General features: G+C 54.9%; 1 protein-coding gene across 2 annotated transcripts; it reads right to left on the bottom strand.

Moving 5' to 3' along the window:
• Positions 1-2,199: 2,199 nt before the first annotated feature.
• Positions 2,200-6,276, bottom strand: PYCR2 (pyrroline-5-carboxylate reductase 2). 2 transcript variants are annotated; one of them, XM_001489137.5, is made up of 7 exons: positions 5,916-6,276; positions 5,590-5,660; positions 4,399-4,578; positions 4,082-4,303; positions 3,773-3,865; positions 3,427-3,590; positions 2,200-2,874 (listed from the first exon to the last, which is right to left on the bottom strand). In XM_001489137.5, the coding sequence occupies exons 1-7, from the start codon at positions 5,980-5,982 to the stop codon at positions 2,709-2,711; spliced, it is 963 nt and encodes a 320-aa protein (XP_001489187.1). In that variant the 5' UTR covers positions 5,983-6,276; the 3' UTR covers positions 2,200-2,708. The 2 variants fall into 2 exon arrangements, with proteins under 2 accessions (XP_001489187.1, XP_070112168.1); XM_070256067.1 differs by having other exon boundaries at positions 5,824-6,184.
• Positions 6,277-8,933: the final 2,657 nt, after the last annotated feature.

Raw genomic sequence — 8,933 nt, 5'->3', positions numbered from 1 at the left:
AGGGGTGGCCTTGCAGTGGGGAGGAGAGGAGGCGAGGGGACAGCTTGCCAGCAAGCCTAGTGCAGACAGGACAGGATTTGGTACAGGATGTGGATTTGAGCCCTGGTACTACCGGCTAATGAAAACTTGGGCGGCTGATTTCCGTTTTTTTAAATCTTTATGAACTGTAATTTACACATCATAAAACCCACCCAAGTGTACAATTCAATGACTGTGTATGTACAGAGTTGTGCAACCATCCCCACAATCTTACTTTAAATCATTCCCATCGCTCCAATCAGAAACCACTCCCATTCCTACGCCAGGCCTAGGCAACCACTGTCTCTGTCTCCGTCGATTTGCATTTTCTGGCATTTCATACAAATGGAATCAAAATTTGTAGCCTTTTGTGACTGGCTCCTTTCACTTGTCTTCGAGGCTCCTCATGCTGTAGCATGTCAGTGCTTCCTTTTCATTGCTGAGTAATGTTCCACTGTGTCGGTGTAACACAGTTTGTTTATCCATTCACCAGTAGTTGGACCCTTGGGTTGTTTCCACTTCTTGACTATGATGAACAACACTGCCATGAACGCTGACGTGCAAGATTCACGTGGACATGTTTCTCTTTCTCTTGGGTAGCCACCTAGGAGTGGAACTGCCGGGTCATAGGGTAACTCCGTTTAACCTTTTGAGGAACTGCCAGACCGTTTTCGGAAGTGGCTGCACCATTTTACATTCCCACCAGCAATTCATGAGGGTTCTAAGGTTCTAACTTCTCCACATCCTTGCCAACATTTATGTTTGCGTTTTTCTTCTGATGAGGAAGATTCTCCCTGAGCTAACATCTGTGCCAATCTTCCTTTTTTTTGGGTGGGTTGCCACCTCAGCATGGCTAAGTGGTGTACGTCTGTGCCCAGGATCTGAACCTGCGAACGCGGGCTGCCAAAGTGGAGTGCGCCAAACTTAACCACACCACAGAGCCAGCCACCAATATCTCTCTCTTTTTTACTAAATAGTCACTAGTGGGTGGAAATGGTATCTTCTTGGGTTGATTTGCAGTTCCCTACTATCTAACGATGATGAGTATCTTTTCACACACTCATTTGCCATTTATATATCTTCTTTGGTGAAATGTCTACCCAAATATTTTTGGGCAACTTATTTATCCTCTTTGGGCTTCATCTTACTCTTAATTATACCCAGCTCCTAAGGCCGTGACATTTTATGTAAAGTTTGTAAAGTGCTTGCCATACAATGAGGGCTTAAAAATGACAGCTCTTAGTATTGCTGAACTTGTCACTTTGGCCCATAGGCATGTGCCTTCCCCACGTGCCCCTGGGTTTGACGTTGGACCAGGGCTGCCCTGACTCGGGGGAAAGAGAGGCTCTCTTCCCTCCTCTGTGGGAGGGTGAAGGGTGAGCACCACTTGCAGGAGGGGTCCACAGTGTTCTAGATGTTCTGTTGAGCAATTCCACAGGGTCTTGTTTCACACCTACCAGAACCTTCTGATGAAGCATGACCTCCGTGTTTATGGATGGGAATGAAACCTTGAGATCAGAGATGTTCCGTAACCTCTCCAAGGCTGCCGAGTTGAAAGAGGAAGAAACTAAGATTTGAACTCGGAGCTGATGCTGATGCCAATGCCACGGGTGGCGAGCTCCAGAGAACAAGCGCGAGGCACACCAGCCTGCAGGGGGAAACCGCGGCCCCAGTCTGGCTGTGTGGACGGCACACCCAGCCTTGGATTCTGGGAGGCAGGAGAGCCAGTGGCTAAAATGGACAGCCCCACCACTGACCAGCCGCTTAGCTGGGGTAAGAAGTCACTTAACCCCTCTAGGCCTCAGCATCTTTTATAAAGTGAGCAAGAGAAGAGATCCTCCCTCAAAGGGCGGCTGGGGGAGCCAATGCTTAGCCAGGTGCCTGCCCCCCTACAAAGTCGGCAGCTTCCTCATTCGTGCCTGGGCTGCTGCCCCACCCTCCACCCAGGCCACCTGGCTCTTCTCCACCATGAGCCTTGCTCATCCTAGAACACAATCTCCTGACTCTACCCCGGGGGCTGGGTTGGAGCTGAGTGTCATTACAGCTCCCAGGGCCTGCTCCCTTATTTTCTCTCATACCTCCTTCATGCCCTTAGACGATGCTCCCCACAGAAGCAGGGAGCACCTGGTAACGGCCTCAAGTCTCTAGAACGATGACTAAGATTAAGCCTAAGAAAAGCAGGGCAATCGAAAATAAAACTTTATTAAAGTAGCTACACTTGGCAGCACTGAATAGCACTTTTTCAATGGTGCACCTATGAAGCAAGAGTTAAATATAAGCATTGTCTGATTTCGTGCATTTCTAATTGTGACAACTCTAAGACACTCACCTTCAATGCAAAGAAAAAAACCCTTGTCATGTTTTTGTACCTCTCGCCTCTCTGACTTGGTGTCAACTGATCCTGCCTTGGGCTCCAGTTGGTCCTCCCTACCGAGCTGGGGCTCTGCCTGGAGTGCCAGCCTCTCTCCTGCAACAGTGGCAGGTGTGCAGCTGCAGCTGGCTTCTGGCATCAACCGCCCCTTCAGAGCAGCTTCAACGCAGGACGGAGGGGAAACTAGTGCTGCTAGGTCTGAACAGATTAAAGGGGGTTTCCTAACAAGGATCTGAAACCTTGGAATCTGAGCCTGCCCTCTCCCTGCACGGCCCCTCTGCCAAGGGCCCTGGTCACAGAGAGGACGGCAGAGGCTGCCTTAGTCCTTCCTGTCTCCTGGGGCTGGGCTTCTCGTGAGCAGCTTCCCCGAGCTGGAGGGGGTCAGCATGGACACCGTGGGGGACTCGAGCTTCACTCTGTCCAGGAGGGTCTTCTTGAGCGCGGCTGGGGAGATCTTCTCTTGGTCGGCCATGGACTGCAGCTCTCTGCAGACAAAGCCCCAGAGGGGAGGAAGGAGGAAGGCAATCAACTTGGAGCCAGAACTTCCCGGTCCACAGAGTCCCCAACCCTTGTTGACTTGATCCCACTAAAAATTAGAACCCCCCACCAAATACTCCCCCAAGCCTCTGAGAAGCGCTATTTAACTAAGGGCGGGCTACTGCACAGATGAAGAGCTGCAGCGGTATCTGTGATTATACGGGGAGAGAGGAGAATCACAGGGTCTGGAGTCGTGGACTTGAAGTCAAATCCCGCCTCCATCACCTATTAGCTGCGACCTTGGGAAAACCATCGGAGCCTCAACGTCCTCGTCTATAAATCAAAGCTAATCCCCGCCATCAGCACTGTGGTGAGAATTAAACAAAGTGAGGCCCGTAAACCCTTAGCTAAACAAAGTCTAACAAATCATGGTTACTAACAGAGCACGGACTCCTACACTGCTAATGGGACCACGGACAGCAGGTTCTGCAAGACGGTGCCCAGCCCACACCAGTGGCCGTCTCGGAGTGGAGGGCCTGGGGTGGAGGAGAGTGACCCACCGTGTTCGGACGCAGGACGCCTCAACCGCATTGATGAGCAGGGAGCGGAAGCCCCCACTCTCCAGGAAGTGCAGGGCGTGGATGGTGGCCCCCCCGGGGGAGCAGACGTTGTCCTTGAGCTGGCCTGGATGCTGCTCCGAGTCCAGCAGCATCTTGGCAGCCCCCTATTCCAGGGAGTATTGAAGGAGAGACCTGCTGGGGCACCGTGGGACAGGCTTCTCCACGCCCACTGCTCTTCCCCGATCCCTGTCCCAGCATCCCAGCCAACCCCTGCCCGGACCCTGGTGACCCACAAGAACCCCCATCCCAGACCCTGCTCCAGGACATGCAGGGGGAAGGTACTAACCAGCAAGGCCTGGGCCCCCAGTCGGACCGCCAGGCGCCGCGGCAAGCCCATCTTCACCCCACCATCAGCCAACGCATCCAGGGCCATGAACGCCTGTGGAGACGCTCACTGAGTCCCAGGGCCACAGGCACTCAAGGGCGCCTCCCAGGGTCTGCTTTTCCTGATGACTGGAACTAGCTCCAGAGGTCAGCCTCCTCCACCAGCCAGTCACACCTAAGAGTTGGGCGACACCCCAGCCCAAGCCTGCCTGCCAGCCCGTCTTGCTCCTCTGGGTCCCCAGAAGGCTGAGCAAGTATATGAGGGCCTTACGTAGGCAGGGCCACTGCCGCTGAGCCCCGTGACGGCGTCAATGAGGTCTTCCTCCACCTCCGTGCAGAAGCCCACGCTGCTCATGAGCTGCTCCAGGAGCTGCCCATCCTCCACCAGGGCGTGGGTGCCTGTGGCGTACACCGTGGCGCCCTCCCGCACGACCACAGGCGTGTTGGTCATGCAGCGAATCACCTTGGGGGCCGGCTGGAACGCCAGTAGCTTCTGGGGCAAGGAAGAGGGCCGAGTGGGTTGCCAGGCACAATTCCCACTAGCACCCCCCATCCCCTCACACAGGACATGAGGGCTGAGACAGGTACCTTCTCCACAGAGCTGATGGTGACACCAGCCGCACAGGAGACCACGATGTGCCTGGCCTGGACGTCAGCCCCAATCTCGTCCAGGATGAAGGGGATAATGTGTGGCTTCACGGCCAGGAACAGGACGTCGCTGTGCCTCACTGTCTCCTTGTTGCTTCGGGTCAGGTTCACGCCCATCTTCTGCAGGAGGAGACTACCCAGCTCACAGCGCCGGGCAGCCTCAGGAGGTCCAGCCCTCACAAGGAGCAGCTGAACTGCCAAGTTCATTCTGCCAGCTGCAGCCCAGAATTCCCTGCCCCGTCCCCTCAGTGTCTGCCCCTACCCTCATTGGCATGGTTTTCCAATGTTGCTACTGAGCAAGTGAGCACAGATGCTGGGCATGGACAAGCTTCTCCATGGCAACCAGGAAATGGTTTTCCCCCAGCCCCACCAATCCTCTGGCACCCAAGGCACCCCTCTGCCAGGTAAGAAGGTTCCATGGCTGGAACACGGCAAAGATAAAAATGAAATGGTAGTGCCTGATGATCAGAGGCAGAGCTGGGTCAGGCCCTTTGCCAACCCCAGACCCTTGCTCATAGGACAGCATGGTCTCCGTGTGGTCCAGGCGTGGGCTGGAGGCCACCCATCCCTCTAGGACTTCAAACTAAGCTCCAGTGCTAGGCACACCAGCCACCCTAGGCACAGACACTGCCTGTCACCTGCCTCATTAGACATTCTCTCCTACACTGCCCAGGTTTGGGGTAAAGACTTGGGATATTCTTTTATTAAGAGAGAGAACAACTAACTCATCACGATCTTTCTCAACACACTCATTCATGCCTCAGAATAACTCAGCAAACTGGGCACTGTGTTCTCCATTTTATGAATGAGGACGCTGAGGCTCAGAGTAAGCTGAGTACCTTAAGGTCACACAGCTAGTCGATGAAGAAAACCAAGTATTTACTGGGCACCTACAGATGCTTTCCACACATAAACACCTCAAGCAATTTTCTAACCGCCCCAGCGTCTGGATTTGAAGCCGAGTCCGCCTGCCTCGGTGCTCCCACCACTCCGAGCTGCCCCAGGCAAGGTGAGGATCGCGATGCCCCCGGCGGGGAGGTCGGCGCAAGCCACCAGCTCAGGGGCTCAGCTCAGCAAGCCACCCTCCTGCTGGGCCTCCACCCGCTTCCGCACCCACCTCTCCCCACCTACCCTGAGCGCGGACACCGTGGGCAGGTCCATTTCCGGGGAGCTGGCTATGATCTTGTGAGCCGACAGGATGCCTGCAGAACACAGAGCTTTTCAGCCGGGGCTCCCGGCACACCCGGTGCCCACGCTTTCCGTGGGAAAGCAGGATCAAGCCGGCGACGCTCCAACAGGCCCGGTCTCTCCTCCCGCTGCATCCCTTACGCAGACGGAAGACTGGCTGCTTAACAGGAGCCTCACCTCCCCCCGCAAGTCGCAAATCCCCCTTCTTCACGCGTTCGTGCACGCGCAGGTCCCGGGCCGAGGGAGCGCCGCCCGCCCGCAGCGCTCACCTGCGGCCGTGAAGCCCCGCGCCAGGGCGCAGGCCAGCTGGCCGGCGCCGATGAAGCCCACGCTCATGGCCCGGCTCCGCGTTTTCCCAGCGCGGCCCGGAGGTGCCCCGGAGGAAGGCAGGAGAGGGCGCGGCGCAGCGGGCGGAGCACCCCGGGCCCGGATCCAAGGAGTAGCCGGACGCGGGGCGTGGCCGGCGGCTTCCGCCTGGGTCCCGCGACCCCTCCTCACTCACTCGCTCACTCGCGGACGGCGCCGCAGGGCCCCACGTGGGCCCGCCCCTTCAGAGCTGCCAATCTGCGGCCGGGAGCTCGGGGCGGACCAATCCGCGGCCGAGCCTGGCCGTGCGCCCGCCTCCTGCGCACGGGATTGGCGGGCGGAACTTCGGACGCGGCGCGCGGACGCCTGGATTTCCGCCAGCTTGCGCCCACGCGGAGCTGAACTGGGTTCCCCATCCTCCCCGGAGGATGTAACTCGCTGTGCAGACTCCATTCGGCTCAGGGCAGGGACTGGACCAGGTGTGTCTAATATTCTTCTAGCGCTGGCCATCAGCTGCCTGTGGGCAAGAGGAAGCCTCCAGGTCGCAGATTTGAGTGGTTGAATGTGACCCCCCCTGGCGGGGGCCCAGACAGGAGCGTGGAGACCCGTGCGCCCCGGGATTCGCGGGGCTGGAGCTGGTAGTCCTGGATTCCTCCCTCTTCCGCCCGGCCCCGCGGGGAGGCGGCGGGGGCAGCACCGTTTATTCACTTGATCGTGCGTGGTTCACGAGAGTTGGTCCCTTTAGAGTGCAAAGAGGATCGGTTTAGGAAAATGATCAGCTCCTTAGGTCCTGGCTAGAGGATAAGGAAGTCTGTGACTCCTCTTCTCCACCCTACCCCATCCCACTTGCTTTAAAAAGCTCCACGAATGCGATGTTTCCTTTTTCATCAGTAGTAAATGTAAGTACTAGGGGGAACAGGTGACGGGGGAAAGTACAGAGGAAGGAGGTGGCGTCCCTAGAGGATTCAGAAGAGCTAGAGAGACCCTTAGTTTCCCTCCACCTCTCTGCCGGTTTTTCCAGAGCCCTCTCCGTAGAATCCACACTCCCCACCCCAGCAGGGGGCCGCTTTCTGCAGTTTTCCTCAGTTGATCACACACCGCAGCTAGTCCCGGGTCCCCAGTTTATGCACCCTTAAAAGTGAGGACCAAATATTTACTATTAAGGAAAGCAATATTTCTGTAACGTTCTCTGATTAGAAAAGTAATACGTGCATATTGAGAAAAATTGGGGAAATACAAAAAAATTAAAAGTAAGAAATCACCTGTAGTCATGCTTCCTTAGGATAGTTTCTTGCAAACATTTTGGTGTGTTTCCTTGTATTATTGTATTTCCTTGTATTATTGTATTTCTGTGCGTACATAGGTTTTCCATCACTAGAAATAAGTGATATATGTATGGTTTTGGAATTTCTATACTAGATCTATAGTGAGAATTTTCTAATGTCACTGAAAAGTTATTTAAAACAAGATTTTAGTGATTGCTTGGCATTCCATTGTCTGGATGCAGTGTCCCAATTTAACCATTCTCCGAGAGATCAACATGAGGTTTATTAATTCACTCAATATATATTTGTTGAGCCAGGTTCTGGGGATACAGCCGTAAGCAAAACAGACGGAAGTCCCTATCCTCACAAAACATATCAATTTTTAAAAGTATTATTCATGCTACTGTGGTAAAATCTTTGCCTAACTGATTATTTCCTTAGTGTGGATTCCTACCAGCAAGATTTCGGGGTTCAGCGCGTAGAGGCTCCGGGTGGTGGCCGTGTTGCAGCCTAGCCTAGTGGTCACCAGCATGGGCTCTGGTACCAGAAACACGACAGGTCAAACCGAGTGACAGAAAAGGGGGACTTTTGACATAGCCCTTGGGAAAGGTGCCGGGGAGCATACTACCCAGAAGGAGCCCCTACATCATGGGAACCACGGGGACGGGAGCTAGACTCAGTGCTGCCAGCATCCTGCCTCTTTTCCTTGTCACTCATCTCTCCTTGCCTCCACGTGGCCGTGTTCTTTCTTGCTGCAAAGGAGTCTTTGTCAGGCAGTGGGGAGATGGGAGCCACATTCCTCCGCAGCTTCCCGGTGCTGCCTGTTCCTCTGAGGGACACTCGGGCTCCCCATGGTACACTTGGGAAGCTACAGGGCCCCTTGGCTCCCTGGCTCTGGCCTGCAGTCCAGGACGTTGTACCAAGGCCAAATGTGTGTGTGTTGGGTTGGGGCAGGGTGTGGGGAACTGGTGTCACTCCTGTCACCCCCGTACACATCCATCCTTTCCTGGTGGTCTTGCTACCTCCTGCCTCAGCTTCCGGGAGTAGAGATGAAATAGGAGAACTATGAGGCGCTAGGCAAGGAGGCCATGTTGTTGACCCCCAGTGCTGGCTGGATCCCCAGCCAGGGCAGGCCACTTAGGAGAAGGCCTCCTCACCAAGCTTGGATGTGTGGGCCACTGACCAGAAACTGGGTATTTTTTGTGGTACTTTGAGATCTGTTATTTTTTCATCTCTGAAGTTTAAAGTGTATAAGTACAAAGTTGTTTATATGTATTTTCATTGTAGGCAATCCCATTTCATTTTCTTGTAATGACCATGCTGAGTCTAAAGGCCCATTTCGTTGGTGAAGTGGCCGCAGCGTGGCTCCCCTGGTGATTATGTCTCATGCTTGTGAAGTTTCTTTGGGTGCAAGCGTTGGATGGATGAGATGAGATGAGATGGGGAGAGAGAAGACCCGTCCTCCCCGCCCGGCCACTTAGGACATACCCTCAAGGAGGGCCCCAACCTGGTACTGCTGTCCTGCCGTGGACATAGCCTCTCCTTGTCTGTCTTACTCCATCTGAACAGAGAGGCCCAGAAGGAAAACAGGGCAGTTTGCTAAGCCTCCAGGACTGCCCACTTTCACCCCTCTCCTCCGATCCTCTCACCCACCAGCAGATGGGCTCAGCTGCTCCTGCCCTTCCTCCCTCTCTCCCTGCCCCTTCCTGTCCCCTC

The sequence above is a fragment of the Equus caballus genome, chromosome 30 (genome assembly GCF_041296265.1).
Source record: "Equus caballus isolate H_3958 breed thoroughbred chromosome 30, TB-T2T, whole genome shotgun sequence".
Lineage (NCBI taxonomy): Eukaryota > Metazoa > Chordata > Mammalia > Perissodactyla > Equidae > Equus > Equus caballus.
Note: the sequence above shows the minus strand (reverse complement) of the source record. Positions and strands in the feature narration are given on the sequence as shown.